Here is a 25,994-nt window from a genome sequence, read left to right as displayed (position 1 = left end):
CCACAGAATACCAAACACCACTTCTTTCAACCAGATGAGTGACTGCTTGTTTTACTAATTATAGCTTATCCTCAGCTAGACTTTTCTCTATATAGGTAAGATTGATAAACATGCCAAAATGTAGAATTGCCCCTGCTCTCTGACAGCATCCAATTAGAGTGAAATCCTGAGTCCTCAGACCCTCCCTCAAATCCCCAAAGCCCAAATCCTTCAAAATGCTCTGTCTTGCACCCTCCTACCTGGACACCCTGTAGTTCCTTGGGGGGTGTGTGCTCTCTGGCTGCCATACGCAATAAAACTAACTTGTTTAACTTACAGGGTTGCTCCTGGTGGTCTCTGGCCAAAAGGCACTGACCAAGTAAATGCTAAGAAAAAAAAGTTATGTCCTAACTCCATGTACACTATAAATACCACATGAATCCAAGTTTGTGAGGGTTGTATTAGGTATAGAAGACCTCTTTAAAAAGGAGGGGCCTTACATATTAACACTCACCAGCATTTACTGAGGCTATGTGCCAGGCGTAATCTCAAAGACTTTACAAGTATTACTTCATCTGGTTCTTACAACCCTCTAGGGTATACACTATTATTATCACCACTTCACAGATGAGGAAACAGCAGCACAGAGAGCTTAAGCAACCTGCTCAAGCGAAACAGCTGGTAAATGATGGTGCCAGGAATCAACCTGGATGTCTGACTCCAGAGCCCATGCTTCAAATAGAGTTTTCAAGGAGGAGGGATGAATAGAAGTGTGTGTTCTAGGGAGAGGCAGAAAGGCATAAGCCAAGACATGGGGGCAAGAAGGAACTCCTTTACCTAACTAGCTTCTTGATTCCCTTAAACTGTATAAAATCTTCACAATCCCTTCTCCACATACTCCTTACTGCTGGTCCTGGTTCCCTTAAGGCTGATCCCAGGACCTGGTACAGGGGTTTGGGGCAACACAATTTGAATGGCTTTGATTCTGCCGTCTTTGTTTTAATGATAAAAACAATGTTCCAACTTTGCTTCTAGTCATACCTTGTTTTTTCTCATCTCTCCAAAGCCTGGTATGGTACAGATGGGTGTGGCTGGGGGGGACATAAAATCCTCCTTCCCCTAATTAACGTCGACTCATCTTTCCATCTCCACATTCAAATGTCACTTTCTAGGAAGGCCTTCCCTAATTCCCTAGGACAGGTGAAATCCCTCTGTCAGAGCCTCTCACAATGGCCTGAACTTCCCCTTTGGGAAAGTTCACCACTCTTGTCGTTACAGTTCAGTATGTCCTCCCTGCTAGACTTTAAGTTCCATGAGAGCAGAGGCCACGTCTGACTTGTTCACTGCCTAGAATGCCACAAAAATTCAGAGTTGTGAACTTGAAGGAGAGTGGGGAAACTACTTAGTGGCAGAGTTTCAGGGAGAACCAGGTCCATTCTTTTCCCTTCCTACTCTAAGCCCTTGCTTTTTTCTTCTCAATGCATCATGATCCCTGTTACTGTAATTTCCTGACCCAAACTCAAAAATCATCTTCAGTCAGGTCAGATGTGGCCTAGAGAAATCTAGCTGTGCTCCATCAGGTCTTTTTCTTTCAACAAGAGTCTGATTGGTCTTTCATAAACTTCACTTTCTGAAAAATGAACCTTCCCTCTCTGGTGAGTTATCCAAGGGCACACTGAATCAAACAGCAAAGCCAGAAATAAAATTCAGATCAGCTGGCTCCCAAGTTGAAGCTTGATCTTCTTCTTATAGGAATAAAGTGGAGGAAATGAGCTTGCACACTGATTATCTGAGACTGTTCATCAAACGTGGGCTTATAATGCCTACAGCTTCCACATGTTATCTAGGAGACATTAAAGCGTAATGAGCCCTGCAGGAAAAGGCATTTTTAAAAAGGAACAGGAAAACACAAGTGCAGTCTGGATGTATACTCAATATTGCAAAGACGATTTAATTCAATTCTGGATAGTGACTCTCCTTAAGCTGTTTTACAATCATGAAGTCAGCATAAGCCACAGAATCAGAATCAGCTTACCGTATAACCTCTTGGTAGAGGCTCCAGCAATGCTAAGAAGCTGCAGAAAACCCAAATGTCTTTGGCATAAAACCTATATTCCAATCTTATGAAAAGCCACTTAAAAATGAGTAAGACAGTGCTAAATTCTTAGATACACAGCCACACAGTAAGAGAATTCGAATAGCCAAGTTCTTGGCCTGCAGTGCTAAAAAATGAAAGCCAAGCAATTAAAGCTGAGAAACTGGATTACATAATCTTACAGCAGGAGACTCAGATCAGTTATAAAGAATTTACTGTTTGGGTTTAGAAATAACCGAGACATCCTTTTACCTGGGATGGATCAAGCAGAGCTCAATATAGGAAGGAGACAGGAGGAAAGAGAGACTACATGAGTTCCCAAACCACCTTCTTTCTATCCTAGAGTTTCTGAAAACATGAGAAGTAAACTACAACTGCTAAAAAGTGAAGGTTAAAAGATGAACTTTCAACTTCTGTCCTGGTTATTTTAGGGCTCATCTCTCTCTCTGCATATGTTACTCACACTAATCAAGCAGCCCCTGCATAATTATGTATTTCATAGTTTTTTGAAATGTTCATTTCTTCCATCTGTGTTGCCCCAAGTAACATCATGAAATAATTCATAAGAAAGTGTGGCAGACTATCTCGTATCACCTTTTATCCCTTGCACTGAATACAGTATACAGTGCAAGGGATAAAAATAACTAAAATCACTGCGAATTTCTCAACAAAACTAATCTTTAACAAGGCTTTTGTTTTTTCTTTCCTATTTTTTCATTATCTTTTATCTGTTTTGCAAGTACATAATGTATAGTTTCATCTAGAAATTAACTGTCTCTTTCTTTTAAGCGAAAGAAAATATCTTAAACAAATAATCCTTAAGGAGAGTGGAAAATCTGGAGGCCATACAACTAAGATCACTGTAGGATTGTTCCTCATGTTATTCCTAGCAATTTGGGAGGTAATCGCAAACACCCGAATGGCTAGGGAACAGAATTTGTAAAAATGTAGCACTTTTGGATCAACTATCAAAGCTCAATTGAATTTTTATCACGAGTCAGTCATGCTGCCCCTCATTTCTCTCAGCTCTAACATGAGACAGCCTTTGATACCATCCTTTCTTGCCAAAGGTTGAACGAAATGTCTGACTCACTGCAACAGGAATGATGGTAGACACAGTGCGAGAGCCTGGAGGTTAGATGGACTGTAGGAAGTATACTCCTCAGGTGAAGGTAGAGCTGCTCCTCTAAGCCAAGGGAGCACACCAAGAATAAAAGATGCTGCAGGCACCAGCTCTTGGCCTGTTTGGGGATTTTTTTAATAATAGCACACAGTAAATGATTTTTCCCATAGGTTATTTGACTAGCTATTGCTCATGATAATTCAAACTAAGAACAAGAGAATTCCCCCATCTGCAAGTGGGGTACATATGAGTTACAGGCAACAAACTCCTTGAGTCCACCAAGATTGAACTGAAAACTTAGGTTTAAATAGTAGAAGGTGGAGATGAGATACATAAATCACAGAAACAAATATATGATATACACAGACAACCAAGAACTGCTAACGGAGAGCTTTAATCATCATGTGTAAAAACAATACATTCAAATATCAAAATTGGCTCCAAATTCTTTATCATAATCACTATCAACAGTCTAGAAATGAAATGACACACTAATATAAAACTTTCCTGTTTATAACTAAAAGATTTATGAAACTATTTTTTATAAACACATTTTTTTACCCTGAGGCTGATATCACCAAAGTGAAAAAGAAAAGTCATTGTCAGCTGGAATGTATTCAATACAGAGTTTCAAAAACCATTTATCACTATTCTAGAGTGATTTCTATTTATTCTCCCCACCCACACTATGTGATGATAACAGAAGAAGATGGCAAATGGTTTGTGTCCAGTCTTATTATATACTTACTGGTCATCTAATTCTCAAATGTACTGATCATATAATTCTCAATTCAATCTACTTACCAAAACAAAGAAATAAAATTGTAACATCCATTAACTCTATACTATTATATTTTAAAATATGTATCAAAATCAGTTCTCTCTTATAAAAGAGGGGTTGGCAGTACATTCTCAGACCAAACAACAACAAAAACAAAAACAAAAAAATCACAGTACTTTCTTACAATGGCTACTGCAGTGCATTCTACGTATGTCATATAAACCAACTAGGTAAGTTCAGAGTTCATATCGATTGCCTCACAAATACTGATCTGCAAATGTCTAAAAGAAAAATAACTCCCAAATGCTGCAACAGTTATTCCATACAAGTGCTGAGACAGGTATGCATATTAAACTTGAAAAAAGATAGCCATGTTGAAGGGAGGACTATTTTAATAGGTTTTTTTTGGTATATAAATAACAAATAAATAGAAAAAAAGGTTTTCAAAACCTGAATTCCTAATGTCTCTAACATTAATTTTTGTGAACACGTTTAGAGCCATGGTGTGCTACCTCTCACAAGGCAGCCTAGTGACTTTGCCTCTAATTATTTTCATGATAATCTCTAGATGCTTTTTAGAGAGCTTTTTCTAAATATTCTCAGCACTTCATCTAAACCAGCAGTTAGACTGCATACCTGAGTCAGGAAATCTTTGTTACCACTTTGTTTCAAAGTATTGTACATGCAATTTCCTGGGTACTACTTACCTCCCACTGCACAATTACACAAATGCTGGCCTATAATGGAAATCTGGGGGACGATGGCACTTGAAGAATTACTATCCCTAATCTAAGTCTATACTCTTTACTTTTATTATTTGTAGATGCCTTTCTAATTCAAATGATTTAAGTGAACAATATAAGCATAAGACACTGGAATTTTTTAAGAAGTTAAATTGTATTCACTAACTCTCAGCCAAAATTAGGCAAGGATAACAGAGAGAAAATTCAGTATTAGAAAGAGTTAGGGAAAAGCTTTCTGAAAAAGGCTTGGTACATGTGCTCTCTTTTAAAGGTAGAATCACAGAGAATCAGGCCTGGCGCAGTGGCTTATGCCTGTAATCCCAGCACTTTGGGAAGCTGAGGCGGGCGGATCACCTGAGGTCAGGAGTTCAAGATCAGCCGGGCCACCAGGACAAAACCCTGTCTCTACTAAAAACACAAAAATTAGCCGGGCATGGTGGTGTGCACCTGTAGTCCTAGCTATTGGGAAAGCTGAGGCAGGAGAATTGGCAGAATCTGGGAGGTGGAGGTTGCAGTGAGCTGAGATCGTGCCACTGCACAGAGCAAGACTCTGCCAAAGGAAAAAAAAAGGAAAGAAAGGAAAGGAAGGAAGGGAGAAAGAGAGAGAGAAAAAGGGAGGAAGGAAGAAAGGGAAGGAAGGAAGAAAGGGAGGGAAGAAAGAGAAGGAAGGAAGAAAGGGAGGAAAGAAAGAAGGGAGGGAGGGAGAAAGAGAGAGAAAGACAAAAGAAAAAGAAAGAAAGAGAGAGAAAGAAAAAGAAAGAAAGGGAGGGAGGGAAGGAGGGAGGGAGGGAGGGAGGAAGGAAGGAAGGAAGGAAGGAAGGAAAGAGAAGACAAGAGAAAGAAGAGAATGGAAAGAAAGGTGAAAGACTCTTACCCATCACATGGGCAATTTCCCATCTGGTGCTTGAACTCCTATACAACGTGCCTGCCAAGTTGCTGTCTCGCCTCTGCTAGAATACCTTTAGGGGAAGGAAGGTGTTCCAACACTTCTCATCTTCCTTACAATGGAACAGCAAAACAGATGGAACAGGTAAACAAATTTCCACTAAATATGATTAAAAATTATACTTAACTTTTCAAGAGAGTAGGCTGTCAAAAGCTACTTAAAAGGATAAACCAGATTTGTCTCAAGCATCCCATGTTTTCTATAATGTTTCAAAATGGAGAGACACAAATTTGAAATATGAATTTTAGAAATAATTGTTGAATATCTGTGTGCACTTCAGGGGAAAAGGTAAAAAAACAATCTTTGAAGTGATCATTGTTGGGACTCTAAAATAAAAGGAAAATAAATGTTCGAATAATAATTTAAAGTTTCACTTTGAAGATGCAATAAATACCTTGCGCAGCAAGTAGTGCTGCAAGAATCCAAGAGCCCTGGTGGATGAAGTGTAGGCTATGATATTTTGCAGCAATTATCAATTCAGAAGTAGGAGACAGAGGAGAATGACGGGAGCAAGTCTGAGGCTGCAGCCTGCTATCCTAAGGCAACTGGAAAGCAGGACACTCTACCTTGATTTCCTCCTTCTGACTTGTTTGACAGCACTGCAAATAACTGTCGTTTCTGATTTCTCTCAAGGTACTCAGACTGTTTCAGAGTTTTAAACACCCCCTTCAGAAGACCAACAAAGCAACAGATGAATTGGTGGATGATACCACTACCTGAATTCAATTTACAAAGGATCAATTCCTCTAAATGGACATCTTTATGTCTGTATTTCTATTTTTTCAACATTTATACGATTAAGTCTATTTGAACTAGTCATTTATAACACACATGTAAACTTTAAAGATCTGAATGACCACATTAGTTGAGACTCATCTGATTCCATTTTGAATGGTATGTTTCACCCCTATGCGTTAAAATGACAATGATATCAATTTTTAACAAACAAGACTACAAGAAACAGGCAAAAACCAACCTTAAAGTCAGTATTGTCTTTTTATATGGAGGCCACATTTTTTTCATATCTGTTTCATATCAGATAATTAACATTTAGTGGCTAGATGACTGGAGAGCAAATCTTCCTGCATAAAGGAATAAAGCCTTCTTGGCCACTGAGATTTAGAAGTGAAATCAATCAAAGTCTATCAAGTACTCAGGATAGATTTGGTTGGCATCAAAAACCACAAAGATCTTTGGGTTCCAGGTATCATCCACACAGCTGTCATATAAATTCACATAGCTCCCGTCTTTGGAAGGAGGTCGCATGTATTTGGAGTCTCCATTTATGTAATCTCCAATTAGCACTCGAGCAAGAAACATAGATTTGTATGTTCTAAACAGACGCCGCTGTTGCAGGCTGACACCATGAATTTGGAATGTGTTTCCATGCTTTATGTCATCCTTGCAGAAACGACTGGAATAAGCAGCATCTCTAGCAAAATACGTTCCTTAAACAAAGAGGATCAAGAAAACCAAGATTACTCCTAAGAATATATTAAAAACAAGCAAAAACATTTTGTCAGGGGAATAGATGCATGAATTGTATAATAAAAATAGATGTGGAATTTCCTCATCTGCAGATCTTTAAGAAAAGAATAGAAATCCATCTGTGGCGTAGACTGCCATAGAAATAGATTTGTTGGTACACAAAAGTCCTCACCACCACACTATCCCCTGCCCCAATCCACCAAAATATAGCTACCAGACTTCTGTTTTCAAAATAAATCTTACAAATAATCCAATTAATAAAACAGATATTAAAAGTGTAGCTGAACCTGAGTTGTTTTTTTTTGTTTTTTTGAGATGGAGTCTGGCTCTATCTCCAGGCTGGAGTGCAGTGGCGCGATCCCAGCTCACTGCAACTTCCGTTTTCTGTTTCAAACAATTCTTCTGCCTCAGCCTCCCAAAGTGCTGAGATTACAGGCATGAGCCATTGTGACCGCTCTTTCTTTGGGGGTGGGATTACAGGCATGCACCACCATGCCTGGTCTTTTTTTTTTGAGACAGAGTCTCACTCTGTTGACTAGGCTGGAGTGCAGTGGCACGATCTTGGCTCACTGCAACTTCTGCCACCCGGGTTCACGTGATTCTTCTGCCTCAGACTCCTGAGTAGCTGGGATTACAGGCGCATACCACCACGCCTGACTAATTTTTATATTTATTTAGTAGAGATGGGGTTTCATCACATTGGCCAAGCTGATCTTGAACTCCTGACCTCTGGTGATCCACCTGCCTCGGCCTTCCAAAGTGCTGGGATTACAGGTGTGAGTCACCGCGCTGGCCCTGAGTTTTACTGCTTGGCCCTCCCTCCCATTTCTATTTCCTTCCACCACTTCCTCACCCTGCTCCCTTGTCAGCATCCAGTAAAGCTCTAGAGAGCACAATGGAAACTGATGGTCTACAGAGATTCTTTTAAACTCCAAGAAACCATATTTCTATGATACGGAATAACATTCAGTAATATTTCTGGAAACAACAGAATCCTATATCCATGAAAAGATTTCTGAGAGAATATAATGCTATTCATATATGAGCATTCCAAAAAAACGATTTTACTGGCTCTCTGCCTACACATGAAAATTCGATAAAACAGCCAACTCTTCTGAAATAGTAAACACAAGAGATCGACCGACATCATTAAGGACATACATACTCTAAAAAATTTTGGAAATGAATTGCAAAATCTCATATTTACCTAACATTGATGGGATTTATGTAACACCTTCTGACCTCCTTATAGTTAAGTGTAATGGTCTTTTTAGTAGTTATTTTAAAAATTAATTTACATTTTCAAAATGCAGCATATACTGATCCTAAATGGCAGGTAGTTCTCCTGCTGGAGGGTACAAAGGAAGGGCCAGAAAAATAAATGTCCATTCCATACCTTTTCCCCTCACCTCTCTCCTTAATTTGCTTGACTAGCAGGCATAAATGGAAAAGCCTGGATTTTCACAACATTATAAACAACATACAGTTTTCCCCCACTATTTCTTATTGCTCAGTAATATTCTTACCTATCATTTCCTTAAAAACAAAAACACTAGTACCTATTCTGGTGCATAATGTAATTATAATCAATTTGTTTTATCATTCTCCGTATATTTGCCATAAAGCAGCTTAGTGTATAGGCTAATATATGGAAAGAACTTACACACAAAAATTAAACACAATGCAAAAAATCAGATAATATGGACACGATGCCCTTTTTGGATGACTGGGACTTGGGGAGCTATTAAACCTGGTAGAGACGTTAAGAGTCTTACTTCCTCTTGTAAACGTAAATGTAAGAAGTGACTTTTCTGTGACTCAGAAATTCTTAGGGTATGCCTGGAACCTAGCACAATAACTTTTAACTTAATAACTGCCAAACTCCTAAATTATAAAAAAATCTAAAGAGAGGAAATTCTCTCCTAGGACTCAAATTGGACCTGGAATTCTGATAATTACCTTTTCCAAAGATAGCACCATGTACACCATTTATTCTCCAATCGAAGTTATGAATACAGATTGCTTCCACAAATTCACTGCTGGTACCATGAAATAGCATTTGTTCATTAATCTGAGGCACACCTCTTTTTTTCTTGAGCTGAGCCTTTTTCCTAAAAACACAATACACACAGACATGAAGGCACATAGAAATATACCATAAGTAGCATTTATTAATCTTAATGAGCAAGGTTCAAGAAAAAGGGTGAAACAGAAAATATTTTAATATAAATCATAAATGGACAAAGCAAGTATGGAAAAGAAATAATTTCAAATGTTCTTGGACACATAAATCATCTCATCAAAAATTATTAGTTAACACTGAAACTTAAGGTTGAAAATTATGCCAAAAACTATAGTTATCCCATGCTATGCCCGAACATCGTAAAGGTAATTGATCATCTAAACCAGCTAAGCTTTACAGATGCCTAAAAATGAGAAAACAAACAAGTAATACAAAGTTTACAGAGACTTTAGACAGTGAATTCCTTGAGCAGGGACCATGTCATATGCTTTTTATCCTCAGAAACTAGAAAATGTTGGTTGAATTGGCTAAATTTTGCACCATAGGGTTGGGAGGGACATTAAGCCATCCAGCTTAATCCTCTTCCCAAGGACAAATCTATCCTAACACATAAAAGCATATTTAATGTAGGACTGATTGTAACAGAAAACAAAAACTGAAAACAGCCTAAAATTATTTCACAGAGAAATAAATATATAGTCATGTATTTATATATAAAAGTTTAAAGTAATGAAGTAGATCTATGTGCATTAACACAGTAAATCTTGAAAAATAATATTGAATGTAAAAAGAATTTTGCAAAAAAGAGACAGGAAACTCAAAATAATACTGTGTATTGTGTAGGTATACATACACAGGTAGTAAAAAATACAAAATACAAACAATAAGCATCATACCAATCTCAGGAGGAAAGAAGGAGAGTAGGACAAGGATGGAGTAAACACTTCACCTGTATCTGTGTGAAGAGGAAGGAAATGTGACAAGTATCAAAATGTTAAATCTGATTGGTAGATACATGGGAGTCTGTAAACTATTTGCTGCATTTTCATTCTTGAAATATTTCATTAAAATAATATTTTAAAAATTAAGAAGAATATCCTTCCCCGACATCTGATACCTATTTAATGCCTGCTTCAATCCATCCAGTGTCAAGTACTTGCAGCATCAAGTGCTCACTTTGCAAAACAGCACAATCTCTTTGTAATTAGCTATAACTGTTGGAAAGTACTTCCATCCCAATGCCAAACCAAAATCTGCCTTCCGTTGGTCTTGTTATTCTCTTTTGAACACAAACAATTCAGATAACTCTTACACAAAACAACTCTGCAAATATCCAAAAATAACTATGAACACCTAGCTAGGCTTTCTTTTCTTGGTTAAATGCACACCATTCCTTCAACTACTCCTGACACAGCACAGCTTCTAGGTCTTTCTTTATCCCAACGGTCTTTAGTTAACAAGAATCTACTGGATACTTTCTAGTTTATAAATGTTGGTGTAAAATAGAAACAGTTCAGATATCATCAGACAGCACTGACTCTACCGACACCACTGAATGCATTTTGGTAACACGGGCCACAAACTGCCTCCATAATCAAGTGTGTAGTCAGTTAATCCTCCCAGGATGTTTTCAAACCAGACCTCTCTTAGCTTGCTATATTTGTACAACTGATTTATAAACTGAATGCAATAGATTTATTTCAGTTAAGCTTTACTTGGTACAGTAATTTAAAAAGTAAAAATTAAATAACAGTAAAATATCCATATCTCAGACTGAGTTTTATAAACAACATGCAGCTTGATGAATATGTGCAGGAATGGACACTTGCATTTAAATGGTGACAGAATGAAAATGCATACAGTCTTTCTCAAGAGTCATTTGGCAGTATGTATCAAAATTTACATATATATGCTTTGATCTATTTGTGACAGTCTTTTCAGACCATTAAGTATGACATTAGAAGGATGTGCATTGAGCAAATGTTTATGCTACAAAAAGCATACTTTCACTAAGAATTATACCAACTTCCTTTTTTAGAACTTTATGTTCTCACTTTTTATAAACAATGTACATTTGTTCCCTTTATAAAAACGAAAAAAAAAAAGTTTTTTAAATTAAAAAAAAAAAGACAATACTTGTTTAGACCCACTGTTTCAACCTTTCAAGGTCTTTCTGACTGCTGATTCACTCACTCAACAAATAAGCTACCCTTCTAGTTTTGAATCTTTCACAAGTGTGATAAGCAAGCCTTCTACATTTTCATCCAAGTTTCTGATAAAAATATTGATGGACCCAAGAAGAAAGCATGCGTGCCATTCGAATTACTCTTTGCATAAGCCTTTTTCTACTAGTTTTTCTCTTTGAACTATCAACCAGCACATATTTCTCCATCTTGTCTTCATGAAAAGAAACTTTCTCAACCACTATGTGAGAAACCAAGCTAGACTGTCTAAAGGGCCTAACCATCTACCACTATGGTAATCCTATTAGTTGGTTTGGCATTAGTCAATCCATACTGGTTTTCTCAAAGAAACATTAGTATAATACACAATGCCAGGCTTCATGCTCTGTAATGTCAAACTTGTCAATGTTGTGCTTCATGACCTGTAATGACTAGAATCAACTCAAAGGAAATTCCATCTCTACTAAAAGACACAAAAATTAGCTGGGTGTGGTGGCACATGCCTGTAATCTCAGTTATTCGGGAGGCTGAGGCAGGAGAATCGCTTGAACCCAGGAAGTGGAGGTTGCAGTGAGCCAAGATCGCATCACCGCACTCCAGCCTGGGTGACAGAGTGAGACGCCATCTCAAAAAAAAGAAAAAAGAAAAAAAAAATCACATCACTACTTTACAGGCACAAATTAGAGTAAATCTTGGTTTGAAAATTGTCTGGAGTTTCTCTTAGATACTATAAACAAACTGTGGGTTAAAGGGCATGAAGTATGGGCATATGCAGGCATGGAAAACAATGCTTAGTTACTAGATTAGATGGTGCATATAAACCAGCTGAAGGCAGAGCAGGAGTGTGGTGGTTAAAGCTTTGTATCCCCATAGCACAGTTTTTCTAGTGCCCACTACTATCACTACTAAGGCAGCCACAAAATCTGGACATTCACAGATTATGACCTTGGTGTTCCAGAAACGCTAAAGATGAGCTCCAGGGCCTCATGAACTTTAGTTACATCTGCAAGGAAAGTCACAGGACTACACTAAGTTCTTCACAACCCTGCCCACCTTTGCCCAGACCCACAATCATTCCTGAACTTACTGAAAGTACCATCACACCCACTTCTCAATGATGTCTCAAAATTTCCACCTCTTAGGGACTAGAGTGCCAAACTGGCTAAAGTGTGTATGTCACATGCTCTATACTAGAGCAGGAATACTTCCATGCTCTGGATTGAAATAAGTTTGGCTAGATTTAGAACAGATTTTTATCCTGCTGAACAACAGAATCACTTATAGAATTTTTTAAGGTAAAAATGTAAGAACCCAGAGGTTCTGATGCAGTAGATCTGTGATAGGTGACAGGTATCTCCACTTGCTAGTAAGTTCCACTGGTGATTCTGACCTGCCACTAGGTTTGAAAATCTCTGATCTAAATTCACGTTATTAACAAGATGCTCTGATTTCCTTGCTGCCTTATACTTCCAGCTGTGGATCAATCCAACCATCTCCACTATCTGCTCTTACATTTGTACTGCTGAAGTACATCACACAACATCCCCATGGTTTGCACTATAAATTCACATACTCCAGCTTTAGCTAAGCTCTCAATACTGACAGAAATACTATGGTTCCCAAGATAGCTCATTCTCCCCATTTTCCACAATGGCCATTTCAAATCTTCTCTTTCCCCTTTTCTTTCCCTCTTATCAACACCTCCCTAACACTTTATTCTCTGTAGGCAACCTCCCTTCTTCTTTCACAAAAGAAATGGAAGGCCTTAGTAAGGAACTCATTAACCTAACTCCTCTTCTTATCCCCTACCTCTACTTATCTGTAAACATAACTGGACCACCCTTCTGTATCTCCTTTCTGACATATGCTCTCAGAATTTCATCTCATCACACTTCTTCAGGAGCTGGAATCCATCAACTCCCCTTCCACTCTTTTTCTGATCTTTTAAATTCTCCTTCTCCATAAGTCCTTCCCAATTACAATGTTCAGTTCTCTCCCATGATTACATAACATAACAATAACCCCACATTATCTGTCTTCTCACATCTCTCATCCTCCTCACTGCCAAGTTTCTTGAAAAAGTTGTCAACATTTGCTGTATACACAATATGGTGTCTACCAACATTGCTTTTATAAAGGTTACCAATGACCTTCTTATTGCAAAATGCAAAGGAATTTTTCAAATTTATCCTACTTGACATCTTTTCAGTATGTAATCCTACAGATGGCACCTACTTGTGTAAACCACATTCTTCCTCCAGTTTCTGTGGCTTTACCTTCTATTGGTTTTCTCCCACTTTCTGTGGCTGTTAGTTTCCTCCCTGGATTTTCTCTTCCTCTGTTCATCCCTTCCAGAATTGGCTCTTGGTCCTCTTCTTTTCTTAATGTACAAACGCTCTCTGGTCATCTTCTTCATTCCTATAGTTTCTATTACCCCACATTTTCTAACAACTCTAAAACCTTCGTCTCTAGTCTACACCACTCTTCTGAACTCCTAACTCATATGTCAACTGTTGTATATCAACTACTACTCCCTTTCCATCATCCCTACAGATGTTCCTACTGATATTCCCTTAGTCGAGTAAAACAAGCCAAAAACTTGGGAGTTATCCTTCTCATCTCCCTTATTCACCTCATTGCATACAGTAAGTGAGGCACCAAGCACTATCATTCTACAAATTTAATACCTCAAAACTGTCTTAATACCTCAAAACTGTGTCTCCAACACAGCAGATATCACTTTGGGTCAGGTAACCCAATGTGTCTCAGTCTAATTACTGAAACAATTTCCTAAATTTGTCTCTGCTTCAAACTGTGATTCCTTTAAAGTACTGAGATTTTGTGCTAGACATTTCTTTGTTGTGGAAGGCTTCTTTGTTGTGTTGTGCACTGTAGGATGTTTAGCATCCCTGGCTTCTATCCAGTAGATGCCAGTAGCACCCCCACCCCTGTCACATAACAATCATTACCAAATGTCCCCCAGCAGGTAAAATCACTCCCAGTTGAGAACCACTGCTTTAAATACCTTCTCCATGGTACAGCCTAATTATTTTTCTAAAATGCAAATCAGTTCCAACATTCTCTTGCTTAAAGTTCTACAATGGCTTTCTACTATCCCAGGAAAAAATCCAAACCTCTTAGTTTAGCTTATAAGGCCCCACATGGTCTGGACCCTGCTAACTCTCTGACTTCCACTCTGGTTCAGTCCAACTCAACTAAGGCTACTAAAGACAATTACACAACCACCCCAGCAGTGCTACTACAAACTCTTGCATGCTCTGCCTCTTAATACTATTCCAGCCTCCTCTCTCACCATTCTACCTAATTTCTGTTCAATCTGAAGTTGTTTCAATTTTCTGTGCTACCTCTTATATCCAGACTTTGGCTTTTACTGCTCCTGATGCCTGAGATGCCCTTCTTCTATCCAACTGGTGTCCAGGGATCCCACATTCTCCCCACCCCACTCCACATCCCCTACTTTTGTTGGCAAAGGTGGATGGATCACCTCACTTTGTGCTCCTATGATGCCCTGTGGTGACTCCTACATTTCTGTGTTACAACGGTCTGGCTCCTTGTCTAAGCTATGGTTCTCTGTACCATTATTCCAAGTTCCCATAACAGTGCTTGTCACAAAGTAGGTACTAAGACATTTTTGTTAGAAAAAGTGGGGGAAGTCAGAGAGACCTAGGCAATGTGAAAACTGATGCCAGATGGACTCATGTGGGACTGACTACCTATATGGTGAGTCATAGGTTATGTGACAGTGAGACAGACCAAGTTATTTTAGTTCTTCAAGAAGATGTTAAAATGACAGGCTGCGGCTGCCCTTAACAATGAGACTCAGTATTTTGTACTGTCATGGCAGGTGACAGGTTCATTTACCGTCACAGATTTCTATAGGCTGACATTATATAAAACCATGAAGGGCATCACCAGAGTAAAACTGTTTCCAGTGAAATTCTTAGTATTAAATGTTCTGGGGAATCACTGGTACATTTTTACCACTATGATTTAATTGAGGACTCAAGTAATTAGGGAGACCAATCTGATCGCCACTTCAAAGGGCTGATGAAGAATAATGAATTAAGTTTTCATCAGACTATTTTAGAAAAATGTACTTTATTCACTGAGATAATAAAGTCAAAGGAGGCAGAGGCTTCTGTCTTCCTCTATAAAAGAATCATCTAAACAAGAACTAAATTCAACTTTCTAAACTCAGTTAAACTCAGTTATTGTCAGAAATAAAAGCTGGTTTGGTCAATAGACCCAAAACTATAAAGAACACAAGCTGAAAGCCCCTTATTTACCAAAAACTGTGATGAGAATAAACCTGGAATGTACACAGGCCATATTAACTAGTCAGTCAGAAGCATGAAAGAATTCCATGTATCATTACCAAACAAAAGTCAGCCTAATTCTTAAGTATGTAGAAATGAAATGAGTTATGGTCTGGGTTTGCTTTAAAATACTCTAGCAACAATAACAAAAAAGGAGATAGTTTATGGTGGCAAATCTTGACAGATGTTGAATCAGGGTGATGGATACATGAGGCTAATTATATTAGACTCTACTTTGTGTTTATTTGCAAGTTCTCTGAATAAAAAGTTCAAAGTCAGCTTATATTTAAAAATATTATTAATCAAATCTCATCTACAAATGTTAATTAAAAATATTTCAGAGAAACACTTATTTTAATTTTTTACAGGTCATAAAAATATGGCATAACTGGCTAATTTAGATAATACTTTTAATACCTTAAGTTTTCTTTAATGGACTTTATTTTCAGTTAAGTGAATAATGAGTCATCCAATGGGTCATTTCCAACTTAAATCTAGTAGGGAATTGAGATTAACGCTAAAAAATAAACTTTAGGCTAAGCAGGAAATTTGAAGTTACGTTTTAAAGTCTTCTTTAAAATAAAACAGGCTATTGGCAAGAATGATTGTTAAAAACAAAACAAAACAGTGTTTGCGCAGACTTCTAATATACGGCTAAGGCAAGTAAGTCGTATCAACAAAGCTAAACAGCTCCCAGACTCCTCTGTAATGCTGACTGCAGCCAAGATGCACAGCTCTAAATCTTGAAAGGAGGGAGCTTCTCACATTGCAATGCTACAAGCAATTTACAGAGCAGCTTTTTCACTCCCTGAGAATGCTGAACAAGAGCCCTGAGACTAGGTCAAAATACGGCAAGAGAAAAACAGCATGTCTATACCACTGAAAAGTAATACAATTCTATATATATATATATATATATATATATTTTTTTTTTTTTTTTTTGAGACGGAGTTTCACTCTTGTTACCCAGGCTGGAGTGCAATGGCGCAATCTCGGCTCACCGCAACCTCCGCCTCCTGGGTTCAGGCAATTCTGCCTCAGCCTCCTGAGTAGCTGGGATTACAGGCACGCGCCACCATGCCCAGCTAATTTTTTGTATTAGTAGAGATGGGGTTTCACCATGTTGACCAGGATGGTCTCGATCTCTTGACCTCGTGATCCACCCACCTCGGCCTCCCAAAGTGCTGGGATTACAGGCTTGAGCCACCGCGCCCAGCCTCAATATTTATATTTTAGTCATAAAAGACTTAACAGTAAGGAGAAGGTTCAGATTAGAAATCATCTCACCTGCAAAAGAACTCCCACAAATCTAGGTTTTGAATTCTCTGAATCCTTTTGATGCGGTTGCGATCCATCGTTTTCCCAAAGAGATTGGCAACTTCATTATATTCATGTGTTTGATTGTGCAGAGTAATAAGCTGGAAAAATAAGTTTGCATAGCTTTATTGCAATCCTTTCCAGTTTCTTTCATGGTATATTCAGTCAGTTCTGTTCTTACCTGATATGGTACTTCAGTATTCACATTCTCCCAGTGTGGTGGCATAGGGATAGCCTCATTTTCACAGATATAACTTGAAATAGCAAAAGACAAAACAAAATATCAGAAGCTGATTATCATTATTGTCAAGAATTTAGCCTTTTCTTCAAAGCTTAATTTTCATTTTCAGGGTATTGTGACAAATGCAATTAAATATAGCCTTTGGTTTCTTTATTTAAAAATTATTGAATGTCTATGTCTGCTACTTTTTAGGTGCTAAATAGTGAACTTTTGATGGAAAATATCCAACCCTGTATATCATCCAAATTTCAAAAACAGTTGTTTAGTTCTATCTTGTTTTTTTGAAATTTCCAAAATTTCTTTAAAATGTAAAGAAGATTTTGGACAAAGAAATTAAAAATAAACACAAACTTCTGATGAAAACAAAAGGCTGAAACTCATATTTATATTGCCTATTGAATAAAATCAAAACTCCTCAACCATTTTTTAGATGTTCTCCAAGATCTAACTCAAACCTAAACCCTTCTCTGTTAATTGCCCTCTACTCTCTCCAACAGTCCGCTAACTTTAAGGTTATTAGCACAGTCAGTCAGCAAATCTTAAAAACTATCAAAACATGTTCAAGGCACTGGAGGCGAATACAGAAAAACACAGGGACATTGTAGGATTTAATAGCAAAAGGCTGAAAAGGACACACCAATCCTCTCCAGTGACTGCAGCTTACTAAAGAAATTAATAAATTTCAAACCGATCTTCAGTTTACTTTTTTCAATTTATTTTAATGAAAAAATTAAATATGTTATTTAAAAATTAATAGGTATAAAGAAATACACAGTGAGTTTTCCTCCCACTCCAGTCCCTGGTATGTCCAAGTCTCACTTTTTGCCTCAGCTCCTGGTAATTATTATTTTAGTCTTTTGGGTATTCTTCCAGAGCTTCTTTAGGTTAATACAAGCCAAGCTTTTTCCTCACACAAATGGTAGCATCAAGCATATATTTATTGTACCATTTTTTGGGGTTTTTTACTTAATAGATTCTTAGAGATCTTTCTGTAATAGTATATCCTTTTTTTCCTGTATTCATTTCCAGTGGCTTGAACATGTTTGATAGTTTTTAAGATTCGCCAACTGACTGTCCTAATAACCCTTGAAGTTAGTGAACCATTGGAGAGAATAGTGGGCAATTAACAGAGAAAGGTTTAGGTTTGAGTTAGATCTTGGAGAACGCTGAATGAATGGTTGAGGAGTTTTGATTTTATTTAATATACAATATTCAATAGGCATTATTCCTAGTGCTTACAACAGAGCCTGGCATATAGTATACACTCAATAGGTACTGAATGAGTGAATGCCTTCTATTTTACAGATGCACAGAATTCCACTGTATGGATATGCCATAATTTATTTAACTACTCCCCTAATGATATTTAGCTTGTCTCCAACTTTTTGTTACAGTATTAAGAATGCTGGCCGGGCACGGTGACTCATGCCTGTAATCCCAGCACTTTGGGAGGCAGAGGCAGGTGGATTACCCGAGCTCAGGAGTTCAAGACCAGCCTGGGCAACACAGCAAAACCCTGTCTCTACAGAAACACAAAATATTAGCCAGGCATTGCAGCGTGCATCTGTAATCCTAACTACTTGAGAGGCTGAGACAGGAGAATTGCTTGAACCCAGGAGGCAGAGGTTTCATTGAGCCGAGATGGTGCCACTGCACTCCAGCCTAGGCGACAGAGTAAGACTCCATCTCAAAAAAAAAAAAAAAAAGAATGTTGGAGAAACATATTTGTTCATCTGTCATATTCTATGTCAACTTGTCTGTCAAATAACATATTTGAAATAGAATTTCTGAGTCAAAGAATATATTTTTTCATGATTTTAAGATACCAACCAAATGCTGTCTTTGAACGTACCTACTGACATTCTCACCAGAAATACAGAAAATGCGTATTTTCCCACAACCACTCCAAAAAGGTATGTTATCAAACTTTTGAATTTTAGTCACTCTGATAGTAAAAATCAGTCTGGTATTAATTTGTTTTTCTCTGATTATGAGTGAAGTTGTATGAACTCTTCAAATTATTTGCCCTTGTTGATCTTCTATTGAGTCCTAAAGGTGCTTCATATACTATGGAGAATAGCCCTTCAACTATAACAATGAATTAAAATATTTTCCCAATTTTTTGTGAGGAAAAAAAATACCTAAAACATACTTGGCCTAAAGTATCTTTTAGCTATGACCAAATTTTTTTTTTTTAGTTTTTATGCAGCCAACAGCCTTAAATAACTCTTTGCCAATAGGAAGCATGTATTATTTACCTTGCATGTAATAAATGCTCACTGTATTCCCACAGCAAATAAATATTTCTATATCAGCACCTATTGACCTTCAACACCCTATTGTATCTTACTTAAACAGTCCTCTCCTTTTATTATTATCTTGCTTATAGCCTTCCATTCTGCTTAATTCTCTCCTTGTCCTGCCTTTGTTCTATGGTTTGTACAGTCTGTGACAGAACAAAGTGTTTGAGCCCATCGTGCTTTTTGCCTCCACCAAAGCATAGCAGATATAATGTACAATTACAATAACATCTTCCATTATTATGTCTCATTTTTCATTCTTTCTCCTAGATTAAATACTTTCTGAAGATAAGTAATTCTTTTATTATATTCTTTGTACTAAAGAATGTGAATATGATGTAGCTAATAAAAAAGTACTATTCTCTATATTCCATAGAAGTACTATTCATTCATTATATAAGTACTTGGAATAACTTTTAAATCATGATGCTAAAATAAAACCAAAATAAATGCTAAAATAAAACCAAAAGTCTTAAGAAACAAACTGAAGAAACTTAAAATATTTCCTTCTTTAATCCTTTCAAAAATCTCCTTGGAAGGAGCCAATAGGCATTCTCTGCAATTCACATGCTACCTTTTTTTTTTTTCAGTTTCATTTTAAATTATTTGAACAAAAAGAATTCCAATACTTGCTTGAGGAATCATTGTAGAAAATAGGGGACATGCTTTAAGATTTTTTCCTTCAAGTCCATTCACATGAATAATAAATATTTACTGTCTTCTAACATTTATACCTCCTTTTTCAGACTACTCATGGCCAGAGAAAGCAAAAAAGAAAATTTGTAACCGATTTCCAGGAAACAGAAAGCAGTACTGTTGGCCATTGTTCTACCATCTTCCTTAGGTCTCCTTCAGTCTCTACAAATTTGAAATTACTTCTAGGAGTTGACCAATGGAGATCAATGGAGGTGGAAACACAGTGGACAATACCTAGGACTTATAGCCCCAATAATCGATGGCTCTGAGAGAGTATTTCCAAGTTAACAATTCAAACTTATCTCAGTGAGTTATTTTATGAATTTAGAGTAGAGACCATGCATTTTGTAACTATCATGCAAAGCGTTCTAAAGAATTAAAAAATACAAATATACAAGAAGAAAAGAAAAGGATAACAGGAAAGAAAGCAATTAGAGAAAATAATAATGTTGCTATTTTGTCAACAAATGAGTTTTAATATTTAAAAGATCAATATTATTAAATGACCTACCAAAATATTTTCAGTCTATTTGTTTTTCTGTCCAATAGCAAGAAAGAGAAACCCCACTCTTTTTTCTACCCCTATTCTCTTTACCATACCTGAAAGCACTGATAGAAAAGGGGGCTCTTTTTATTAAGCGCTGCTTTCCAGTGGTGAGATTCATTTGCTTCATTTCTGTATACAAAGATAAGATACTAGATAAGTGATAAAAACACACTGTGCTATAAAGTGTCATGAAGATTAGTAGCCACGCTATGTGATGATCAGAAATCATGGTGCTTTGGGAGTAGCTGGCAAGCATAGTATATAATGGATATTTTACCATATAGCTATGTATCACATTGTGAAGGTGCTATTCAAGGAAGCACAGACTTCATTGCTTGATCTAAGCTCACATACAAAGACGCTAATTTCATCCACTGCTCAGTATGCACAGTCTATTCCCTTTCTGTATCACACTTAGGTTAAACAAACACTAAAATAGAAGAGTTCTAAACTTAGGAAAGCTAAGAGTACTAGAAAGAGAGAGATTACAGTATTAAATGTAGTTGGCTTAATAAGTAGAAAAATGTACTTTCATGTCTCCAAAAATTTTGGAAATGATAAAATTTTCACCATTATAAAACTTGCACAACTCAGAGAATTTCAAAAAACTTCTACATTTCTTGATTTCTCTCCTAAACTGAAAAAACAGAAAACCTGGCTAGGCCCAGTACAAGAACTTATATAAAAATATTCTAGTGATAAGAGACTAATTACTTAAAGCTATCATTTTACTCTTTCACCCATGCCTCAGTCATGGCAATATTTACCAGGTCCATTTCTTCATTCCCCAAAGTTAAATAGTGATTCTTAATGTAAGATTCTAGTCAGTTTATCTCATCTAATTGACATCATTCCATTTCAGAGTGAATAGGTTTACCTACCCAGGCCAATGCTAGTATAAAGCGTGTTCTATCCATTCTGTGTTCTCCTAAACTCTACACATACTGGATTTACCACTGTTCAGGGAAAAAGTAAGATCACCTCAGCATATGGAGCAAGACCTGTGATGCCATCTGCTTGGACCATCTCATTTTGAGTTTACTTTTCACCCTTTTTAAGGAGAGAATCTGAGTTGGCTAGTGGCAGAATGGCTGGAGCTAATAACTGCAAAGAGTACATGGGAAATGCTAATACCTACATCTTTGAAACAGGATCATTACACAGAGGGTTGGGGAACTCAAGTTATTAGTATATGTAACTTCTATTCCTCAATAACAATATTTTTAATAAACAATTTTCTGAGAGCAAGTTTCCAAAAAGTGTAGTCTACTAAAAGATATCTTTCAGAAACATGTGGCTTGCTGAATTATCTACCAAATCTTTTGATATATTTCACCCTCTACATGAGGCCTGGTGTCTGTGCATATCACTTTGTTTCAGTTCTGCCTCAAAAACAACACTTGTACACATGGCTAAAAATGCCTGCCAGACACCTTCTGTCTAGACTGTAGCAAAGGGACAAATGTCAGGGCCTCTTGAATCTTGCTTTAAAAACTATGGGTTGGTTTGTTTGTTTTTGAGACGGAGTCTTGCTCTGTCACCAGGTTGGAGTGCAGTTGTGCGATCTCGGCTCACTGCAACCTCTGCCTCCTGGGTTCAAGCGATTCTCCTGCCTCAGCCTCCCGAGTAGCTGGGACTACACGCATGTGCCACCACACCCAGCTAAGTTTTGTATTTTTAGTAAAGATGGGGTTTCACTATGTTGGCCAGGATGGTCTCGATCTCTTCACCTCGTGATCTGCCCGCTTGGCCTCCCAAAGTGCTGGGATTATAGGTGTGAGGCACCGTACCCAGCCCTAATGGTTTTTAACTCTTGATAATTGAAAAAAAAAAAAAAGGCAAGAAAAACAACTGTGGTGGGATAATAATTATTACATATTTGGCTGCATCAGCCCCTTACTGGACAAATCTCCTTCACTGTTTCGGGGCCTTGGCTCATCCAAAGGAATTTCCTAACGTTTCACCACACTACCCAGCCACAATACACTACCAACACTGTCATAAACACACTACTCACAGGAACTAGGAAAGAGCAGCTAAAGGATTAAGATGTGTAGCAACTAAAATGCACTTTTATTAAGAAAGCCTCCCATTTAGGTCTTGTTTGCCTCTAAGCAATAAATAGCTGAAACCAGCAACTTGAAACTTGAGGAGCTCGGTTCATCAGGTTTTTCATGGGATACCCCAAAACATGTCCATATATATCACAGATGGAATCCAAAGTGGGGCTGATTTCCAGATTATCTGGTTAATCTGTGAGCGAGCCAAATAAATCAGAAAATGGCAGAAGGCAATGTCCATTAAAGAAATCATTTTCTGGCAAAGACACCAAGAGAAAGGTCATTCAGCTAAAACTTGTTCTTGAAACTATTGCCAGCTACCTATGACCTTCTCACTTAACATCTCAATTTGATCCTTAAAGTAAAAAGGTTCTTACCTATTTCAAAAGACTGCTGGGACATTTAATAAAACAACTGATACAGTGTTTTGCATTCCTTAGAAGGCAAGCATCAAATGCACTTCAAATATATGACAATCTTCACATATATTAATATATATAAACATATAAACACACCTCTTATAAAAGGTAATGTTGCTCAAGAAATTGAAGTTTTATAGAGGTATTTTTGTATATAACAAAAAAGACATACTTCACTGTCTGCAAATATATCAACTAATCCTGACCTTCAGAGCTGAAGATTTTATCATATCAATATACTAAAAACACACAACTATTAGGGAAAAAAACATACCTGCAAAGTCTATCTTGTAGCTGAATTTGGAAGTAGTAAAAGAAATGGAGCCACAAGGGTTTGCTTTGAAGCTTTTTTCGATATCTTCACTGCTAACTGAACACTGACTGTTGGTATCCGGCTTTAAGACAAACCAGAAAGTTTCATTTACCAGCTGTTCACATTAATGACTTTCCCACAGAGGTGGTACTGTGGTCATAGAGACAGGGAATGGAGGGACAAGGGAAACTTACTAATCACCTGTTCTGTTCCCAACACACAGGGAGGATCACAACTAAGCCAGCATACTGAAAACGGTTTAAGGATCTCCAGTGGAGAAACAACTGGTTATAGTTCCGTTCAATAACTGGATATAGTCTTTTCCAGATAATTACAATTTTTACAGATTATTCCAATAATTATACTTTCTAAGTGGCTCAAATTAAATCTTTATATATAGTTTAGTAGAGTTAAAAAAAGACTACGGGTTTTGAGTACAGATTCAAATCTCAGTTTAACTAGCTGTGTGACCCTTGACAAATTATGTCAACTTTCTTTTCTGAGTTTCACTTTCCTTGACTGTAAGACAGAATGTTAACATCTGCTTCCAAGTTATTGTGAGGATAAGGGAGAAAATAAATGTACAACACCTAACATAATACCTGGCATACAGAAGTGTTTAATATGGATTTGTTCTTCCCTTTCTCTTTGTTCACCAAATCAAACTTGGAGTTGCTCAGATGTACTGACACTATGCAACTCTCAGTCACATTCACCCTCTGTACACACAGTAAACACATACTGTTTCTTCTAAATACATGATTGTAAAAACCTGGGAGAAAGAAAAGGAAAAAGACTAGGAGAATTTCTAACTTTTCTTTTAGTTAAATGATTTGATTTTCTTAAGGTTTGACTTCAAGTTCTATATTTATACTCATTTTACATATATCAGCAAGGTGATGCTAGCTAAGTGAATCAAAAACGCTTCTGCTAAATTCAAGGAAAGGAGATACCTGAAACATGTGCCACTTCCCACATTCTGCCAAGTAAAACCAGCCCCACTGGGTATCTGACGTGTCCATGTCATCCACTTCATTGTTTGTTGTTTTAGGTAAGAATTCTTCTGCTTGGTGAAACATCTCCTGAAAAGCCAGAAAGAGGTGAAGAAAAATAAATAATTCTATTAATAACAAGTATATTTTTTACAGATCATTTTACTTCTTTACAAAGAGTGGTATTCAAGTGTCTATCCATCCATGACACTTTCAAAACAGCTTTCTATCTTGCATATTGGCTCTGAAGGTAGACATTTAAAATGCTGAACATCACTGCTTAACAATTTAGGCAAATAATAATAATCTTAGGTAGAATATACCAATATCTATTCAACCATTCAAGTAAGCTATGTCAACATCAATAAGCACTTCAGGTTTTAAGCATAGCCCTAAGCAATTTCTATTTTATCTTATGTTCTGTATTTGGTCAAAAGGATCCATGCCATCACACTAGTTAAGACCAAATGCATGGAATTTTTATTTTAAACAGTCATTATTTCATTCAATGGCATAGAAAGATTTTTTTTTTCTTTCTTGAGATGATGTCTCACTCTGTTGCCCAGGCTGGAGTGCAGTGGCGGGATCTCGGCTCATTGCAATCTCCACCTCCCAGGTTGAAGCAATTCTCCTGCCTCAGTCTCCCCAGTAGCTGCAACTACAGGTGTGTACCACCACACCCGGCTAATTTTTTGTATTTTTAGTAGAGACGGGGTTTCACCATGTTACCCAGGATGGTCTTGGATGGTCTGATCTCCTGACCTTGTGATCCACCCGCCTCAGCCTCCCAAAGTGCTGGAATTACAGACATGAGCCACCGCACCCAGTCAAAAAGATATTTATATGGTGTTGAGGGTAAAGGATTACAAAAAATAAAAACAGCATAATCCAATTTTAATAAAAATATACTTACCCCTGTGAATGTATGTGTGTGTGTCTGTGTAAGTGTATGTATGTAAATGTTTACACACATACATAGAAAAAAGTCTGGATATATATAATAATTTACCATCATTTTTTCTAAGTGTCAGTTAAAATAATAATAATAGTAACCTTTATATGACTTACTATGTGCCAACTACTGTTCTAAGTACTATACAGATGATAACTCATTTAGGTCTCACAACAACCTAGAGGTAGGTACTACCAGTACCACAAATTTATAAATGAGGAAAGGAAGGCATAGAGAGGTCATATGAAGAGGAAGTCAAGATTTAAACCCAGACACCCTAGTTTCAGGATCTATGCACTTAGCAACCATCATATACCGTCTTATACTTCATTACCAATGAGTCCATAATTTTAACTATACCGATTAACACATGTATGCATTATCTCTGAAAAGTTTTAAACATTCTTGGTTGGGTATTGTAATGAAGAAGTTCTCTAGAGGGGAGACAAAGAGGCTGGT

At 37.2% G+C, this 25,994-nt stretch overlaps 1 protein-coding gene across 6 annotated transcripts in view; it reads right to left on the bottom strand.

Moving 5' to 3' along the window:
- Positions 1-3,572: 3,572 nt before the first annotated feature.
- PARP11 (poly(ADP-ribose) polymerase family member 11) overlaps positions 3,573-25,994 on the bottom strand; it is a 47,985-nt gene continuing 25,563 nt past the window's right edge. For 4 of the 6 annotated variants that reach the window (XM_012455898.2, XM_012455900.3, XM_012455899.2 and 1 more), the window contains exons 2-8: positions 24,545-24,673; positions 23,553-23,673; positions 20,853-20,928; positions 17,197-17,269; positions 16,986-17,116; positions 9,115-9,266; positions 3,573-7,115 (exon numbers count right to left, since the gene is read on the bottom strand). In XM_012455898.2, coding sequence (XP_012311321.1) covers positions 6,799-7,115; positions 9,115-9,266; positions 16,986-17,116; positions 17,197-17,269; positions 20,853-20,928; positions 23,553-23,673; positions 24,545-24,673 — 999 coding nt within the window. In that variant the 3' untranslated portion in view covers positions 3,573-6,798. Of the gene's footprint in view, positions 7,116-9,114; positions 9,267-16,985; positions 17,117-17,196; positions 17,270-20,852; positions 20,929-23,552; positions 23,674-24,544; positions 24,674-25,994 lie in introns of those variants that run through there. The other 2 variants (XM_064377529.1, XM_012455902.2) reach the window with 2 other exon arrangements.

The sequence above is a fragment of the Aotus nancymaae genome, unplaced genomic scaffold, assembly GCF_030222135.1.
Source record: "Aotus nancymaae isolate 86718 unplaced genomic scaffold, 86718_ANA_hifiasm-v0.15.2.pri h1tg000016l, whole genome shotgun sequence".
Lineage (NCBI taxonomy): Eukaryota > Metazoa > Chordata > Mammalia > Primates > Aotidae > Aotus > Aotus nancymaae.
Note: the sequence above shows the minus strand (reverse complement) of the source record. Positions and strands in the feature narration are given on the sequence as shown.